We start from the raw sequence: 19,366 nt of genomic DNA on the forward strand, positions 1-19,366 counted from the left end.
CTTGAAGGTTGCTTTTAGGTTGCTTAACAGGTGGTATACACAATAGCAATGTGTGATTTCTGGAAATACTTGACAAGCCGCCTTACTTATGCTCTCATGTCTATACGAGATCAAGCACTTTGTTCCTCTCTAATCCCATATGTTTCTCTCACTTTTGTGAAAAACCATTGCCATGAGTTGTTGTTTTACGAATCCACAACGAGAAAAAGCTAGTGGAAAAATGTGCCCATTTGCATCCCGTGTACAAGCAGAGAGCAGTGTACCTCCATATGTTGATTTAAGGAAAGTTCCGTCAACAACTATTATAGGTTTGCATTTCTTCCATCCTTTTATTGATGCATCCAGTGCGACAAACAAGTACTTGAAGCTGTTGTCATCCTCTGTTTCCATGTCCACTATTGTTCCGGGATTAGTTTTTTGCAACATGTGCAAAAAACCGGGCAAGAACTTTTGTATGATTCGTTGGCTTTTCCTCGTAATTCTTCTTGCGCGTGCTCTTTGCTTCTCCATGCTTTCATGTAGTTCATTCGACCCCATACTTGTGTTTCATTTCTCCTGCGATGTCTTGTGGCGTTTGAGTTGTTTTTATGTTGGTGAACCGTGGCTTGATGTAGTTTCCAATCAATTTCGTTGTAGCTTGTCTCTTGTCGGCAAATGCGATGTTTAGATCACAAGTGTGTATCACCTTTCATCGTACTTTCGAATGATGAATGACTTTGTTGGCCGTTTACGGATCTTTGTTAGTGCCCACTTGCATTTTGGATCCAAACAACAAATCTTGTATGTTTTTGCACATGATTTTTTAACTCTGAATTGGAAGTTGTTCCTAATTGCATAGAAACCAAGCACGCTCTGCAGTGTTTCTTTGTCTTTGTATATTTGTGCTTCTTCTATTTACGGATGATGCGGATCTGTGATTAGTAGTTCGTCATAATCTGTGATTTATGGTTCCTTTTTTTGTTGTTTTCCAGTTGCTCAACCATTTCCTCGCCACAAGTTTTGCATAGTCCATGAAGTCAAAACTTTCTTCCCCAAATTCCGTACTCTTGCTTCAATTATATGTTGTTGATTTGTTGAGTCTTCTGTTGTTCTTTGCATTGTATTCGATTGGTTGGAAGGCGCTTCTATGTGTAATTAATGAATTGTCATTTCCAAAGAATGTTGCATCGATGGTTGTTGTTGGGTTGTTGATGACATTCACACACATTGGGTATGTTGTGAAGTCGGGGTCTTTCAGTTTGAGTTGTATGTAGAAATGCAGGCTTTGATCATCCTTTATCCTCAATGGTTGGTATCCTTCCTTCACTTGATATTTCAGTTGCAAAACAGTGTTTTCTTGGTTGCATTCCAGGACATCTTTGAGTTTCTGTTGCAAATCTTCATAGTTACAATTGGCAGAAATGTAGTGTCCACTGGCTTCATAATTTTCATAATTCATTCGATCATCGAATTTTCCATTGTAGAAGACTAGGAATGGAATGTCTTTCCTTTCCTGTGTTTTTGCAATTGTTATTAGTCCGAGGCAACGAATTTTAAAACTGGTTTTATTATGTTATGAAATAGAGTACAAACTTACTACTATCTCTGTTCCTTTGTTCAAGCATTGTGTTTCCTGTCCGTAGTTACGATTTTGCCATTTTTTTGGTAGTTAATAAACTACAAAGAAACGAGAATAAAACTATTAAGAAACTTCATTTAAATTTTGGGAAACTAACCATTTCTCAAACTGTTCTGTACTCTATCTTTTCCACAATAAATTCCTGCAAAAAAACGTAATGAAACTATTATTAAATGATTATGCAACTGTAAACCAACTGAAAAACAACGATTTTATCCCCAAAATTACATAGTTATAACGCATTGTCATTTTTCATCATGTTTATTCGAATCAGATCGATTTACAACTATTATAAAACTAATTTGCTACCATTAACATATATCTTACCTTGTGCATATGCTAGCTCTTGGTACTTGTCATATAACACTTCTTCATGATTTCGAAACCATTTTCAAACGATAATGCAACTGTAAGCCAACGCAAAAAAAAAATGAAACGAAATTATTAGTATCCCTTGTTTCCTTAATCATAATCAGTTCTTGTTTATTGGTTTTTACCATATGTATTGCCTGTTGCACACCATTGAATCAACCAGAATGCAACTAAAAATGCTGTGTATCATTGTTGAAAAAAAAATTCAGTTCATACCTTTTTTTTTGGATTTGAGGGGGAGCTCCAGATCTGTTCAATACAGATTTACATTGCTTCAATCTGAATTTTCGACGATCGTTTGAGTGATATTGCACTATAAAAACCGAAATCAAATGTTGAAATTCAGTTTCTCCACGGTTGTCCTGCTCTTTTTTTTTAAAAAAATTTCTGTTTAGATCGTTGGATTTGTTCGATTCCTATTGAAATTCGACGGGATTTACAGTTGTTTTACGTTCGATCTGGTTTCATTCTGGTTGCGTGGCCGACTGCATCGATGGAGCTTCATTCATCCTCTCCGTTTGTGACGTGCGGCTGAAGGTAAGGGCAAGTGGTATTTTTGTAATATTTTCATTTTGGGCTGTACAAATGTTGATTGGGCCGGCCCACAGTATTGTTGTAATATTTTACCATTTTTAGAATATTCCTGTTTTTTTCCCATTAATATTACGTTAACATATAAAAATTTGTATATTTGTGTATAAATGGGTGGAATAGTGAATAGTAAAACAGAACTAAAATTTGAAGAGTTTAACTCCAAAAATTTAGTAAAAAAAGTTTAGGGTATTTAAAGGTAAAAATCTTAAATAGTACCGTGAATTTGCATCTACCTAAAGAAAGAAAGAGAGAGAGAGAGGGTCCTGAATAGAGTCCCGTAGGGAGTACCGTATCCAAACACTGCCTTCTCTCAATGCTCAGGTGTAGAGCGCCTTCTTTAGTTCCCATGAGGATGCTAACATCATCATCGTCTTCCTCGCCGTCCTTTTCCATAAGCCCTAATTTGAACTCCCTCCCGAAACCTCTCTCTCGAATCCCCATACTCTCTCGTTCTTCTCTCTCCGGTTTCCCACGAACCATGAACCTTACTTCCACAATCTTCTGTGGATATGCTAACCCCATTCCCATTTCGACCGCCGCTGGAACGAGAAGCGAAGAACTTGAAGTTGATGAGTCCGATTCTGAACCTCTTGTGGTGGTCTCCTTCTACAAGTTCGCTGATTTTCCCGACCATGCCCATTTACGACAACCCTTGAAAGAACTCTGCGAGGAATTGGTACTTATTTTTCTTTTCTATTTGCTTATTCATAATTTTCTCTCAGTTTTATTAATCGTTAGCTCTAAGAATGTGGTGTCGTTAAAGGAACTGACTTTAATATGTTGACTCTGTTTACTTTGCAATTGCAAAATCCCAAAGAAATGTTGGTATGAGGATTGAAGCAACTTGATGTATGACAACTTATTTGTTCATGAACTATGCTGCATTTATTTAATTCCGACCATTTACATTTCTTACATTGTATTGAGATAATTGATGAACAAGGTCAGCAAGTTTTAAATAGATATTGACCAATGTTTGGTTTGCTAGAAATCAGGATCACATTCTGTTAGCTGATAAACTTTTTAGTCCTCACTCACATTTGTATTTCAAGCTATGATAGTATTCATATGTTTGGTTGTCTATCCACTAGTTAAAGCCTCACAAGCTGATCCTGTTCAGCGTGTTTCAGGAGGTATCATTCTTGCACCAGAAGGAATCAATGGCAGCATATGTGGGACTCGGGAATCAGTGGAAAGAGTTCTTGGGTTCATTCAAGACGATGAAAGGTTAAAAGGGTTACGACGAATTGAATCTCCTGTGAGTCCCGAGGAAGAAGCTATCCATCATGGGCACACTAGCAGTTCTCCTCTTGCAGCTGGGGAAGATGCACCTTTCCGTTGGGATCATGTCAGAGTGAAGTTGAAGAAAGAGGTACTTTTTAACTTTCTGTTAAACAGTGAAGTTGTCACAAACTATGTGGAGTGTCCTCAATGCTGTGTTGTTATTTATTTATTAATTTTACAATATTTCTAAGACGGGTTTATTTTCTCTGTGCAATGGAGCAGATTGTTTCTCTTGGAATGCCTACTGTATCACCTATTGAAAAGGTTGGGAAGTATGTGAGCCCAAGGGAGTGGAATGAATTGATAAGTGATCCTGAAACCGTGAGTGGCTGTTTTATCTTTCAATCAAAGGGTTTCTTTTCTTTTCAATTACAACTAATGTTGATTAGAAGTTAGAACGTTATTTTTGGTCAAGAGTTGAGTTTTTCATTTCTTCTTGATCTGGTAATATAATCCATTTTTAGTTTTCTTAATGGTGAAAAACTGGAAGCCTTCTTAATTCATTCTGGACATTTGGCTGTAAGGTGAAGTATGCTGTGGTAAAGTTTTTATGTAAAGTTCCCATAAGGTTGTCTGAATGTTCCCTACTCAGTTTTAAATTTTAACTCATACACATTTTTAGGTTGTGATTGATGTACGTAATCACTACGAAACTAGAATTGGGAAGTTCAAAGGAGCAGTTGATCCATGTACAACAGCATTTCGGAAGTTCCCATCATGGGTAGAGGATGAGTTCCAACTTTCTGGACCAGATAATGAGCATTCAGAGATTGAGAACACGAGTTCAAATGAAGTAGGGAGTCCTAAAAAAGACATGCCTCAGCGGGTTGCCATGTACTGCACAGGAGGAATTCGATGTGAAAAAGCTTCAAGTTTTCTCCTCAGTAAAGGTTTCAAAGAGGTGATTCCTTCTGCTGGTTTAGATTTTGTCAATTCTTCTGATAATTATGGTCACCACTCACCACCCTATTCCAGGAATGTGTATGTCCAAAAAATTATGTTGAAGCAAGAACAGGTTTTATCCACACAATCATAAATTGGAACAAGATTGTTTATTAGATCACCGACGAATTAAAAAACTACCAACTGGAGCACACTCTTCTGCCTAACATATTTTCAGAGAGGATTGATAAATGGAAATGGTTTTTTTATAATTTTATCTGACTTGACACATTTCTTCACATCCTTCTTCCTTCCCAGGTTTATCATCTTGAAGGTGGAATTCTTAAGTATCTTGAAGACATTCCTGAGCCAGAGAGCCTGTGGGAGGGAGAATGTTTTGTGTTTGACAAGCGGGTTTCAGTGGAGCACGGTTTAATACCAGGAACTTATAAGCTGTGCTATGGGTGCAAACAACCAGTAAGTGATGCTGACATGGAATCCCCTCTATGGGAGCTCGGAGTTTCATGTCCTCACTGTTACTCATCGAAATCTGAAGAAGAGAAGGAGAGGGCAAGAGCCCGCCAAAGGCAATTTGAGACGTGGGGAGTAATTGGTGGTCCTCACAAGGGTCGCCGGCCCATACCTGATTCTGAGGGTGTAAAGAATCCTACTCGACTCTCAAGTTCAGCCTAACTAATCACATCAAGAAATTATAATGCAGTTGCATAGAGGAGCTTTTATTGTTTGGATCTGTTAATGAAATGGCATGTAACAAATCCTCAAAAGGGTCATTATACTCTTTTGGGACATTTTTGTGATGAGAATTTGCTGTATTGCCTTTTTTTTTTTCTTTTTTGAAAAAGAACTGTATTGCCCAAATTTGAGTGTTTATTAAGAAAATGCATATTGCAGTTATAACATAAACTTGGCCTGATATAGATTGGCTAACATAGGGGGAATTTTTAGTAAAAAATTAAGGGGCAAGGTATGCTAGTGGTAATACTAATACTAATAGTTTGGTCAAAGCTTATCTTGTATAAAACTATTTTTACTTTTTAATTTTTTAATTTTTTAATTGAGAATCAAAATTTTAAAAATAAAAAAAAAATTATTTTTAATATTTTTTAAATAATTTTTTTTTCTTAATCAATATTTTAGACTCTGATTAGATCCGAACCCAATTCTCTTTCCACGGTCTTGACACTGAACCCGGTCTTTGACCCAAACTCGAACCCGACTCCGGAGTTAGACCTGACTTAAATAAAATTAAAAAATAAAAATAGAAATGAACTTTACAGAACACATTTTTGTATACTATTTTTAAAATTAAAAAATAAAAGTAGTTAAAAAACATATTTTTATTTTTCAAAAACTAAATTTTTAAAAACAAAAATTTTACTTTCATTTTGTGATTAAAAAATTAAAAAAAAAACAAAAATATTACCAAACGGCACCTTATTTAAATGGTCTTTTTTTTGTTCTGTAGTAAAAATAGGGTAGTATGTATATTTTTATTGAAAAATTTATTGACTAAAATTAAAAAAATATATATATATAAAAATAGGTTAATACTAAAAAAAATTATTTTTATTTTTTTGAATTTTTTATTTATAAAAATATCTTCTCAGTAAAAATGATATATTATTTTTTTTTTGCTGCTTTATAATTTATTTATAATTATATCATAGTTATTATGATGTTTTTTTTAATTGTTTTTGTTATTTTATAATTTATTTATGATTGCTATGAAATTAATTTTTTTTTATTGAGTAAAATTTATTTTTGTAATTAAAAATTTGAAATTGTAAAATTATAAATAAAACATAACAAAATTTCTGAGTTTTTTTTTTTTGTTCAAATAGAAGTAGGCAGTTTGTATTGGAAAGCTAGGTAAAATAGTATTAAGTAACTAATGACTTTTTTTTATATTTTGAATAAAAGTTTACGATTTTACTATCAAACAGAATTTTTTATAAAAATACTGTCATTTTATAAAACAACTAACAATTAAAATAATAGTAGAACAACTAAAAAACAACCGTAAAACAATTGTGAAAACTTAACACAGTACATAATATAAAATTTACCCATTAAATACAGTATTTAAATAAAAAATCCTCTTTATAATAAAAAAAGTAAAAATTAAAAATTTCAATGGTGTAAAAAATAATTTATTTTTGGTTGTATGGGAGGAAAAACAAATCTAAATAGCAGGGAGTTCGGGGAGGCAATCCAACGATCGAAATTCGTTCACAATTGGTTGTGTGGACCCCGACCCACTGGATTCAAAATAATAGGGCACTTTCTTTTCTTTCTTCCTCTATAGACGTTGACGCTTCTGTAAGAAACAAAGATTCGGTTTCATTGATTTCCACTTTAAGTTTTAGGGTTTTCGATCAGAAAAAATGGCAGGTGAAGCGGGTTTTCTCAAATCGTTGAAGCCAAGGATTCGTATTCAATCGGAGGACATCAAATCCGCCGCCTTATGGGGCTTCGCTGCTACCACCACTGCTCTTTGGGTCGTTCAGGTTTTCGTTTTCTTCCCTCTATATTTTATTAAGTTTTTTTCCCTTTAATTGTTATGGACTGTTTTGCTTTGTGCTCAATTGATCTGAATCTGAATCCGATTGCGTTCTTGCTATGGTTTTTTCGTTTGATGCAAATGTATTCATGGATTTAAATGGTTAAAGTTATAGGGAATTTCATTGTTTCATTTTAATGATGAATAGGATGATAGATTCTGAATTATACAAGCATGTTGGATTCACAATCTGAGTGTATTATAAAGTTATGCTGGACAAAAGAGATGACTTTTCTCTGCTTATTATTTGTAAAATTATGAAGCTTTTGATAGAAGTTTAATAGTTTTCCATGTTCCCTTTTCTTTGCCAAGCTTTGTGAAACTAATTTTCCTGCACCTCAAATTGAAAAAACATAGATTATTCAATTCCAATATATTTAAAATTGAATTGAAAGACATGTTTATCGCAAGTTGTAATCAGCAAAAATTGTAGTTTGAAAAATTGGGAATAAGGAATTAACTTCTGCAGGAAGAGTTAGAGTAGGATTTAAGTTTAAGTGTTTAACTAGGGAAATTTGCCAAACTCATGAAAATGTTGACAAATTAACAACATAGAAATTAGGACTATAATGGTCGTTGTATGTTTAAACGTAATAACTGCGCCGAGTGTTAATTTTACCCAAGGTTTTGCTACTTCGGGTCTTTTAAATGAAATGAATCAATCCGAAATATTAGTACCCGCTCTTCAATCCCATTGGTTAATGATGCACGTAAGTATGATGGTATTGAGCTATGCAGCTCTGCGGATCATTATTATCACTAGCTCTTCTAATTCATTGAGTTAAGATATTATATTTTTCCATTTGCATTCTTATAACATAATTATTGAAAAAAGAAATCACTAATAGTCTCTTTTAATCTGCATATTCTTGATTTTTTTCTTTTTCTCAATCGTCCAAAGAATTCAACCTTTGTATATAAGTTGCATTTAATCTTTTTGGTTTCTATTAAATTCTTTTGCTTAATCCTTGACCCTTGCATTCTCTTTCTTTGCAGCCATTTAATTGGTTGAAGAAGACCTTCCTGGAGAAGCCGGAGCCCGAGAAATAAACTGGGTTTTGATTATTTTTCTTGTTTAACTCTCTGGTCTTATGTGCATTGCTGACAATTGCATCCATAAAGAAAAAGTTGAATTGACGAGACAATTTTGATAAGGGATTATTTTGAATAATATGGTGTAGTTTCAATTTCTTGCTTCAGTGCTAATCTTGCAATTATTTTTTGTAATCATTTCGTTCCAATAATCTACAAGGCTACAGACTTTTCCGGTTTCCCATTTATAAAATCCTTTTTCTTTTTTCTCCGGAGAGAGAATCTCAGGTTTCTGTATATCTCATGTGTGTGTGTGGATTGAATGATATCCTTTCAGGCTTCATCTCTGTAGTTTAATCAATGAGCAGTAGAACACCCTGCCAAGGACCGTACTTTCTAATGTATCAAAACCTGCATCGATTTGCTGGGGTTGAGTCTCTTTAGTTTTTTCACTCCTTAATCTTGATTGTGACAAAATTATCCATGATGATTTAATTCATCTTAGCTGAGTGACACGGTGATGCATATTTTTACCATGGAAATGGGGGTTTGGGGTTGGGAATTTTAGTTTCATACCTAGTCTTGAACCTTAGACACCTGGACCTGGCTACTGACCCCGACCTCAAACTCCGGACATGGTCCCGATGGTCCTAGATCCAGACCTGGATCGGGACCTCGGTCTTTGGGCCTAAACTCAAACTCGAACCCTGGACCCAGACCTGAAACCCTGGACCTTGACCTCAAACAATAGACCCTAGACTCGAACCCTGGACTTGGTTCCGACCCCAAACTTCGGCCCCATACCTGGCTTAAGACCTCGGACCTGAATGGGGGTCAGAGTTAGGGTCGAGTTTATGGTAAAAATATAATTTTACTCAAGTTATTAATACAAGTCAATAGTGAACATAGTATTGCTTTACATAATATTAATGCAATACAATCTAATACAAATACTATACAATACAATATAACACGAGCTCTTAATGAACATAATACAAGGTTTAGTATAATTGTTAAACTATTTTACACACATATTAAAGGTCATTAGTTCAAATCTCATAAAAAACATACTTATTTTCTTAGTATTTTAAGTTTTTTAATTAAAAAAACTTCTATCAATAAAATTTGTATTTAGTACCTATTATTGAAACAAAAATTTTCATTGTTACTTTCTTTACTTTAAACTATAATTAATATTATAAAAAAAATACAAGTTTGTATCAATTTTTAATATGTTATATCATGTAGAAAAAAAGTACACATCTCTCAACTTACATCTTAAGTCGTTATTTATTTATTTTTCTAATGTAATTTCCTATAATATTAGTAATTTTTTAGCAAAGTAATTTATATATATACAGATTATGAGTTATATTTTGGATAATAATTAGTATTTTTTTTTTTTTGAACAATGAATAAACATTTTATTGAGAAATCATAAGAGAGCAGTACATCATGAAAAAAAGATGGAGAATCCATCCAAACTAATTTACTATCTACCTTAAGAGCATGCACAACTAATTCATGAAAATACGAACATGAATTTAGGGACGTCTCGGGAAAATTAGTAAGTAAACTAGTAAAAATCTCTAATAAAGATCTTAATTAATAATTAGGAATGCCTCAGGACAATAATTAGTATTTTGAATGATAAATAATATCAACTATTTTAAATTTTATGAATTTTACATTTATATATTTAATTTTAATATAAATTTTAATTTTACATAATTGGATTTTTGTGAGAATTTCTTGCTCTATCATCTATGAGGAATATGCAATGATGGAAACTAAAATTCATAACGGGATAGGGTAAATTGCTCACCAATTCCTCATTTAGTGTGCCAAAAAAAAAAACATTGAGTTGCAACATTGCCTTGAAAATAGAAATAACTATAAAATTTGATGACTATTTCTTGTTTTTTTCCTTTTATGTACAAAGATATAACGTTTCTTTCTTTGTTCTTCTTCTTTTTTTTTCTTTAAAAAAAAAAAAAGAAAGATAGAAGTGGTTATTCTATGATTTTGGGTTTCAATGTTCTATATTTGTAAAAAATTCAGTATAAGCTAACATTTTTAATATTAATTATGTTTTGGGTTTTACTAATTTTTGTTTATATTCTATAAATTTTTTCTCAAAAAATTTGAAAAGATAATCTCTATAATTTTACAAATTGTAGATCTAATATGAGATATTTTCAAAAAAAAAAAAAAAAATTTACAAAAATACGGTTGTGTATAATTTTTTCTTTAATTTATAAGTTTTAATTTAAAAAAAATACAGACAATTTATAAGTTTTTATTTACAAAAAAAAATATAGACAATTGATATTTTTATGTTATGTTTGTGTTATAATCTTGTTGTTTTGATGTTGATTTTTTGTTATTTTTTTGTTATTTTCATGTTATTTTTATAAGATATTGTAAAATTATAATTAAAAAAATTAAAAAAAAAAAACTTGAAAAATATGTATATATATAAAAGTTATTCAACCCTAATATATTTTTCTTTAAATAAATGCACTAAGATAAAATTAGACCTCACGATTATTACAAAAGATATTGTTCGGAATGGAAGAAACACACATACGACCATACCGATTGTGGGTAAAAGTCCATTTAGCCACATTATGGGTCATAAAGTTACAAGTTTTGCTAACAAAAGAAAAATTACAACTAGCAAAATACCGAGAGAGTCTATTACAAAACTTAGCATAGTTCTCAATGTTGGGGTTTGTGCCCTAAATAAAACCCATTACAATCTGATTAGTTATCAATTTAAGAGATTTGAAGTGATTTATGTTAACATGTATTTTTCATGTTTATGGGTTTAATATATATGTTTAATATATACACAAAATCAGTTAAGTCCAGAACATATACTTATTCACAATCACAGTATTGTCAACACAGTGGAATGTGATTGTGATTATATGATTCAAAAGACTAAGTCCTTGTTTCATCAGTGTTTTTGATTTACACTGATGTGATAATCAGCGATAAAGTATACTTACACTTGGAGTAAGTGTTATGTTCTTTCAAGGATATTGGTAAAGTATACTAGTTTCGAATGTATGGAGTATACATTGGACTGGACCGATATTAAACTTAGTCAAGATATTATAAACTTACCGTTGTATCTTTCCAAGTCAATATCACTAGTTGATCTTAGATTAAAAGATCTAAATCCTGATATGCTTAGGCTCAATCTCAGGAGTATTATTCATGTTCTTTGATTTATTAGTTAAGCCTACTTTTGGGTCAGGGTGATACGTATATTTTGGGAACATGATAGTATGACTGAGTGGGAGCGCTGAACATAAATATGGAATCTATAACTTCTATTGGTGTATAGAAGTCAAGTGATGATTCCCTTCGAGCTTAGCTAAATAATAGTAAATGGATGAGCTCTTGTTTCAGTGACTATATCTTAGATCACTAAAACATCATTTACAGGTAGCTAAGTGTTTTAAGGGGCCAAATACATTGAGGGGTGAAACGATAAATTTATCCCTTCTCGGTGTAAATCATCTATATAGAGGATCTTTGATCACATTAAGATTATAACGATGGTTAAATGAGATAGCGTATCTATATCGTGGAACATATAGAACGCTCTATATAAGTATGAGAGTGCAATTTCAAGTTCTAAGAGTGGATTCAACAAGGAATTAATAAGTTAAGAAATTTACTTGGTAAATTTGGTTCGGCTTATTGGAAGCTCAGTAATAAAGATCCATGGTCCCCATTCTAGTTGAGACCATACTGCTTGTTAGACTCAATAATTGATTTATGTTTAATCAATTATAATTCTAAACTTAGACTATGTCTAGTTTGTGAATTTTCACTAAGAAGGGGTGAAATTGTAAAGAAAAGATATTCTAGGTTTATTTATTAATTAAGAGACTCAATATGTCTAATTAATAATTATGATAAATGAGAATATTATTTACTAATCTATTTTAGTTATTAAATAATTAGTTTTGACATTTAAATGGTTAGAATTGGAAAATTGGCGTTTTTGAGAAAATAGAAATAAAAATTGTGAAAACTGCAAAATCCAAGTGAGGCCCATTAACACCATGGCCGGCCACTTGTGCAAGCATTTTCCAATTATTATTTTCATTATTTTAATGCCAATTAATTACTAACCTAAACCTAGCAGTTGTCTATAAATAGAAAGTGATGGCTCATACCAAATTAAGCAGTTAAGCAATTATTCAGTAATTCAGGAAACTGCCTCTTTCAGAAAATTGAGCCTTCCCTTTTCTCTCTATAGCCGAACCCTATATCTCTTCTCTTCCTCTTCCAATTTCGATATACCCTAGTGAAAAGAGTAGTGTCCACACACAGCAAGTAGTACCTCAATCATAGTTTGGAAGATTGTGAAGGATCCAAATCCAAGAGAAGGACATTCAGACTCAGATCTTGATGCAACAAAAAGGATACAAGGGTTAGAGATCTGAGTGGAAGGAGACATATTATTCCGCTGCAACCAATGTAAGGTTTTCTTAACTTTATATGTGTTTATTATCGTTTTAGAAAGTTCATATTTAGGATGTTAAATAACATACTTGTGAGTAGATCTAAGATCCTGGTAAAATAAATTCTAACACTCAATCTTCCAACGAAACTCTAGATCGTTGGGCGAATTGATAACTACCCTAGAATCATTCTCTATAATAATAATATTCCAGCTTTCATCTTTAGAAACTTCCAAAGCCAACCAGCAGCTTGGCACTTCTCCACAAATAGCATCAAAAAACTCCATTCTAGCCATATGCACCCGACCCACACACCACTCCAAGGTGGTTTCTAGCCACAACCGCAATGCACTTGCTTTCCATCCCCACTTTAACATCACAATTAAACTTAATCCACTCTTGAGGGAGAGGCTGCCATCCAACTACCAGACACGGAGAAGGAGTAGGGAAAATAGAGGCTCTGTAATCTTCATAAGAGTAATGAATAGAGTCAATACAATGATTTATATTAACCAGTCTTCTATTGTGTACCTTGTCATTTTGAGTTCGCCAAATTATATCAACGATAATCGAAGCATAAAGAAACACTTCATCTGTATTAATGCTTTGTTTTCCTAGTGGCCTGATGAATTTAACCCAGTCCCACATTTGAATGCCAGACCCAGAAATGGGGAATATACCCCACGGGGATGAATGCCATAAATAAAAAGCCAAATTACAAGAGAGAAATAAGTGCTCTATCGTTTCCTCATCACCCCCACACAAGGGGCAGGCCACATCCTCTAAATGGAGTCTCTTAGAAAGAACAACACGAACTGGGAAGGCCTTAGAGAGGATACACCACCACAATATCTTATGGCATTCCAATATGTTACTATTCCACATTTTATTCCAGACGGACGGTGCAACTTCATAATGAGGAGCCCTATCTAAAGCTTGGATAAGATAAGCCGATTTACACGAGAAGCCCCCATTACTCTTCTTGGTCCAAATCCACCTATCCTTACCCTGATCGGAAGGTCCACCCCCTTTCAGGATGGCCAAACAGATTCTTTGTCGAAAAGGTAATTCAATTTTTGAATATTCCAATCGCCGTGATCCGTAAGAAGATTAACCACTCTGTTACCACCCAAAACTATAACACCATTCGACTTAGGATAAAACTCCTTTCCATGTGAGATCCAAGGATTCTCCCAAATTCTCGTATCTTTTCCATCCATGATCTTTACAAGCACCTTTCTTCAAAATAGCTTTGGCTTTCACCACATTTTCCCAAAACTACGAATCTGAGTATTTGTACTTGTAGGTAAAGAAATATTTTCCTTTCATGTACTTCGCTTCCAAGACCTTACAACAAAGAGATTGACTCCAAGTTAACAGGTTCCACTCCCACTTAGCCAGGTAAGCATGGTTCATTTCTTGAGTCTTCTAGAAACCTAACTAACCCCGGGATTTGAAAAGGCACAATTTATCCTAAGCCTTTAGATAAATCTCATGGTTTCCTTTCTCATAACCCCACTAGAAATCACAAACGATGCCATCAATCTTATTAACAAGATGGTTCGAGAGTTTTGTAATATGCATGGACAGACTTACAGACTCAATAAGAGTAGCTCGCCTAGCTTTCGAAATAATAATTTCCTTAAATTTCCCATCTAAAATATATATAATTTAAAACTTTTATATCCCAAATAAGATTTTATGTCCGTTACACTTGTGGGTTTATTTTGAGCTTATGAAAATTATTTGTAAGTTGTACAAAATATAAATTTTTTCATAATTAACTAAAAAAAATATAAAAAATTTACAAAAATATGACTTTAGAGAATTAAATATTTTTATGAATTATAAATTTATATATAGGTGTTGAGGATAAGATAGAATAGGCAGTTAGTTGGTTTGGTAGTTAAGTCAGTTTATTCTGTTATGACAGTTACTCATTAGTTGTGTACTGGTAGTTCTCTCTGTTCTACTCTATAAATACCTTATCATGTAATTACTGTCATTCATTGAATAAAGCAAGATTACTTTCTTTCTCTGTTCTCTCTCTCTCTCTCTCTCTCTCGAGTACAATCTCAACTTGGTATCAGTTGCCCAAGGTTCATCCATGGCGTCTTCCAACAACAACTTTGCTGTCCCAACCTCAATGTTTCTTCCCCCACTACGTCTTGATCGCAACAATTTCTTTTTCTGGCGCTCACAAGTTCTACCAGCTATTCGGGCACATGATCTTGAATCCATACTGAATAATCAGAATCCTCCTCAACAGCGCATTCCACAACCACCTGAGAGCACCACACAGGTAACCAATCCTGAATACATACGTTGGATGCGTTTAGATCAATTTCTGCTATCATGGCTAATGTCTTCCATTTCTGAAACTATGTTGGGACATGTTGTGAATTGCAATACGGCTCATGAGCTATGGAGAACACTTGAACAATTGTTTGGCACCACATCTAAAGCTCGCATGATTCAACTGATGAGCCAACTTCAGTATACCAAGAAAGGATCCTTGCCAATCGATGAATATCTCCTCAAGATGAAAAATCTTGCTGACGGATTACGTGCTGCTGGAAATGCCATCTCTGAGGATCAACTCATTCTCTATGTTCTTGCAGGGTTGGGCCCTGAATACGAAGCAGTTGTTGTCAACCTTACTTCTCGTGACAACCTTACTCTGCAAGAAGTGCAATTCTTGTTGCAAAATCAAGAAACCCGAATTGAAGCACATGCTGCTACTCTCTCCCTTGATCTCACTAATGCTTCAGCCAACATGACTCAGTTCAGGAAGCCACCACCATCAAATTCCAATCAGTCAAATTGTAACATGGGGCAAGGAAACAGAGGCCGTGGTTAAAACCCCAACAGTCGCGGTCGAGGCAACTCAGGAGGTCGAAACCCCAATCAAGGCAATCGTCCTGTGTGCCAACTCTGCAACAGAGTTGGACATACAGTCTAAAGATGCTACAGACGATTCGATCTAAGTTACAATGGACCAGATGAAAATCTTAACCCTGCAGCAAACCAACCACAGGCCTACATCACTTCACCCTCTATGACTGATGACTCCAATTGGTATCTCGACAGTGGAGCATCAAACCATGTTACAGCAGATAACTCGAACCTACAACAACAAACATCCTACAAAGGCAAAGAAAAATTGGTTGTAGGTAATGGCTCATCTCTTGCAATTAAAAATATTGGCTCTTGTTCTATTGCAGCAAGTAAACCTTTACACCTTAAAAATATTCTTCATGTCCCTTCTATCACTAAAAACCTTATTAGCATCTCTAAATTTACCAAAGATAATGATGTTACAGTTGAATTTAACTCTGATTGTTGTTATGTCAAGGACAATCACACCAAGAACCATCTACTTCAGGGAGCAATTAAAGAAGGTCTATACCATTTGCCTACCCAAAAGAAGTCTCACAGTCAAAAGCCCTCAAGACAGATTTTTCAATCTTTTTCTTGTAATAAGAACACTCAAGATACAAAGAATGTATCCAATGTAAATCAGTGGCACCAAAGATTGGGCCACCCCTCCCAACTTGTTTTGAATAAAGTTCTTAATTCCATAAATGTGCCCACTACTCAAACTAGTTTTTGCAATGCTTGTCAATATGGGAAATTACATCAATTCTCTTTTCATTCATCTCAACACAGCACTAAACACCCCTTTGAAATTGTCCATACCGATCTATGGGGGCCATCTCCATATCCTACCAATGAAGGGTTCAAGTATTACATTATTTTCATAGATGATTTTTCCAAATATACTTGGATCTTTCCTCTAAAAACAAAGTCAGATACTACTTCTGTATTCCAATACTTTAACAAGTATGTTGAAAGACAATTTGGTGTTCCTATCAAAAGTCTACAAGCAGACTGGGGTGGGGAATATAGACCCCTACAACCCATTCTTGAACACCTAGGAGCTGTGTTTCGACACCCCTGCCCTCACACACATCAACAACAAGGCCGAGCTGAACGTAAGCATCGACATGTCACAAAAATGGGACTTACCATGCTTGCACAAGCTCAAATGCCACTCTCCCACTGGTGGGATTCTTTTGTTTATGCAACTTATTTAATCAATCGATTACCTATCCAAAGAAACAAATTTATTTCACCTTATGAAACTCTGTTTCACCAAAAGCCTGACTACAATTTTCTTAAAAGTTTTGGATGTGCATGCTTCCCTTTTCTAAGACCCTACAATCGGCACAAATTTGAATTTAAAACTTCTATGTGTGTTTTTCTTGGATATAGTCCACACCACAAGGGATATAGATGTTTACATCCCTCGGGTAGGATCTATATCGCAAGAAGTGTCAACTTTGATGAGACCAATTTCCCATATCAGCAACTATTTCCAACTAAACCAGCAACTGATCCTCAAACCAGTCCCTCTACTGGTATACACATGCCTAATATCCCTGTGCCCACCACAACCACACATCATGATCCCATCTGTACTCCCACACCCTCAATTGCTCCCTGTCTACCCACTAACAGGTCCCCAGAAATCCCTGAACCTACCAACAGCTGCAACATTGTTCCCTCCCCAACTCAGTCCACCCAACACACTACACACAACCTTCCCACCTCCACATCTCACACCACCACTGCTCCCTCAAATCTCCCCACTACCACTGCTTCCCAACATCCAATGCAAACCAGATCTAAGTCTGGAATTCACAAGCCAAAAATACTTGCTGCAATACTCTCGAGTTCCAATCATCACTATCTTGAGCCTAGGTCTGTCAAAAAGGCCTTAGCTGATCCAAAATGGAACTCAGCAATGACCAATGAATTTTATGCTCTAATTCGAAACAAAACTTGGATCCTAGTACCATATATTGATGGCATGCAGGTTGTTCAAAACAAATGGCTATTTCGAACCAAGTTAAACAGTGATGGATCGGTGGAAAGACTTAAAGCAAGGCTAGTAGCCAAGGGGTTTCAACAAACTGAAGGAGTTGATTATTTTGATACATTCAGTCCAGTAGTCAAGCCATCTACTCTTCGCATTATGTTCACTCTTGCTGTCACTAATAATTGGGACATACAACAAGTGGATGTCAACAATGCATTCTTAAATGGGGAACTCAAAGAAACAGTTTATATGCAACAACCTAAGGGTTTTGAAGACAAGGAACATCCAACTCATGTGTGCAAACTTCAAAAAGCCATATATGGCCTCAAACAAGCCCCAAGGGCTTGGTATGAACACCTCAAAACAGCTCTGCTATCATGGGGATTTGTCAACTCTGTCTCGGACAACTCTCTCTTCATCTCTAACAACAAAGGCCATCTGTTACTTGTCTTAGTATATGTCGATGACATATTGATCACTGGTCATGACTCGGATGCCATCCAACAAGTTATCACAGCTCTCAACAACAAGTTTGCACTCAAAACTCTTGGTTCTGTTAGCTATTTTTTGGGGTTTCAAGCTCACAGAACTGATTCCTGCCTATACTTAAATCAGTCACGATATGCTCAAGATATCCTAAAGAAAGCTAATATGGAAGATTCCAAACCATGTAGCACCCCTATGTGTCCTGGCAATAAATTGTTTACCAATACAGAAGACTTGTTTCATGACCCTAAGCTCTACAGAAGCATCATTGGCTCTCTACAATATCTAACACTCACCAGACCAGATCTCTCTTTTGCCATTAATCGACTCAGTCAGTATATGCAGAACCCAACCAACATACATTGGAATGCATGCAAACGGGTTCTGAGATACATAAAGGGCACCACCAACCTTGGTCTTGTTTTTCAGCCTGCAACAACAATGACAGTCGAAGCCTACTCTGACGCTGACTGGGCCTGCAATCTTGATGATCGAAAATCGACTACGGGCTTCACTGTCATGCTTGGAGATAATCTAATCACCTGGGGTTCTAAAAAGCAAAGAGCCGTAGCTCGTTCCAGTACAGAGCTCTGTCCACAACAGCGACTGAAGTAGTATGGATTACTTCAGTTCTTACTGAAATGGGAATAAAATTGTCTCAAATCCCCACCATCTGGTGTGACAATCAGGGAGCACAACAGTTGGCATCTAATCCAGTTTTTCACTCTCGCACCAAACATATAGAAGTTGATGCTCACTATGTTCGAGAACTACTTGCCAAAAATAAAATTCAGATTGCCTACATCCCCACAGAAGAACAACCAGCAGATTTACTCACCAAACCTCTTACTCTACCCAAATTCAATTTTCTATGTCACAAGCTGTCATTGGAGTACCCTCCTTCCACCTTGAGGGGGGATGTTGAGGATAAGATAGAATAGGCAGTTAGTTGGTTTGGTAGTTAAGTCAGTTTATTCTGTTATGACAGTTACTCATTAGTTGTGTACTGGTAGTTCTCTCTGTTCTACTCTATAAATACCTTATCATGTAATTACTGTCATTCATTGAATAAAGCAAGATTACTTTCTTTCTCTGTTCTCTCTCTCGAGTACAATCTCAACTATAGGACTATTGATTTACATTATTTTTTT

General features: G+C 34.9%; 3 protein-coding genes and 1 long non-coding RNA gene across 4 annotated transcripts; 2 read left to right on the forward strand and 2 right to left on the reverse strand.

Annotated features, from left to right (window-relative positions):
• Positions 1–1,632: 1,632 nt before the first annotated feature.
• Positions 1,633–2,357, reverse strand: LOC133029988 (uncharacterized). Its single transcript, XR_009683914.1, has 3 exons — positions 2,207–2,357; positions 1,946–2,025; positions 1,633–1,760 (listed from the first exon to the last, which is right to left on the reverse strand). It is a non-coding gene; the product is annotated as an uncharacterized LOC133029988 (long non-coding RNA).
• Positions 2,358–2,722: 365 nt separating this feature from the next.
• LOC115707358 (rhodanese-like domain-containing protein 7) lies at positions 2,723–5,629 on the forward strand. Its single transcript, XM_030635293.2, has 5 exons — positions 2,723–3,260; positions 3,705–3,956; positions 4,091–4,189; positions 4,491–4,769; positions 5,069–5,629. Exons 1-5 carry the CDS (start codon positions 2,898–2,900, stop codon positions 5,441–5,443), a joined length of 1,368 nt encoding a protein of 455 aa, XP_030491153.1. The 5' UTR covers positions 2,723–2,897; the 3' UTR covers positions 5,444–5,629.
• A 1,311-nt stretch (positions 5,630–6,940) lies between these two features.
• LOC115708320 (cytochrome b-c1 complex subunit 10, mitochondrial) lies at positions 6,941–8,530 on the forward strand. Its single transcript, XM_030636557.2, has 2 exons — positions 6,941–7,278; positions 8,328–8,530. Exons 1-2 carry the CDS (start codon positions 7,156–7,158, stop codon positions 8,379–8,381), a joined length of 177 nt encoding a protein of 58 aa, XP_030492417.2. The 5' UTR covers positions 6,941–7,155; the 3' UTR covers positions 8,382–8,530.
• Positions 8,531–13,135: 4,605 nt separating this feature from the next.
• Positions 13,136–14,067, reverse strand: LOC133029954 (uncharacterized). Its single transcript, XM_061101983.1, has 2 exons — positions 13,974–14,067; positions 13,136–13,875 (listed from the first exon to the last, which is right to left on the reverse strand). The coding sequence occupies exons 1-2, from the start codon at positions 14,065–14,067 to the stop codon at positions 13,136–13,138; spliced, it is 834 nt and encodes a 277-aa protein (XP_060957966.1).
• Positions 14,068–19,366: the final 5,299 nt, after the last annotated feature.

The sequence above is a fragment of the Cannabis sativa genome, chromosome 1, assembly GCF_029168945.1.
Source record: "Cannabis sativa cultivar Pink pepper isolate KNU-18-1 chromosome 1, ASM2916894v1, whole genome shotgun sequence".
In the NCBI taxonomy this organism is placed as follows: domain Eukaryota; kingdom Viridiplantae; phylum Streptophyta; class Magnoliopsida; order Rosales; family Cannabaceae; genus Cannabis; species Cannabis sativa.

Coding starts and splice junctions, on each gene's coding strand:
- LOC115707358 (XM_030635293.2), top strand. CDS start 2,898: ATGCTCAGGTGTAGAGCGCCTTCTTTAGTTCCCATGAGGATGCTAACA. Junction 3,261..3,704: donor AAGAACTCTGCGAGGAATTG/GTACTTATTTTT, acceptor GATCCTGTTCAG/CGTGTTTCAGGAGGTATCAT. Junction 4,190..4,490: donor TGATAAGTGATCCTGAAACC/GTGAGTGGCTGT, acceptor ACACATTTTTAG/GTTGTGATTGATGTACGTAA.
- LOC115708320 (XM_030636557.2), top strand. CDS start 7,156: ATGGCAGGTGAAGCGGGTTTTCTCAAATCGTTGAAGCCAAGGATTCGT. Junction 7,279..8,327: donor CTGCTCTTTGGGTCGTTCAG/GTTTTCGTTTTC, acceptor CTTTCTTTGCAG/CCATTTAATTGGTTGAAGAA.
- LOC133029954 (XM_061101983.1), bottom strand. CDS start 14,067: ATGGATGGAAAAGATACGAGAATTTGGGAGAATCCTTGGATCTCACAT. Junction 13,876..13,973: donor TGGTGTTATAGTTTTGGGTG/GTAACAGAGTGG, acceptor CCATCCTGAAAG/GGGGTGGACCTTCCGATCAG.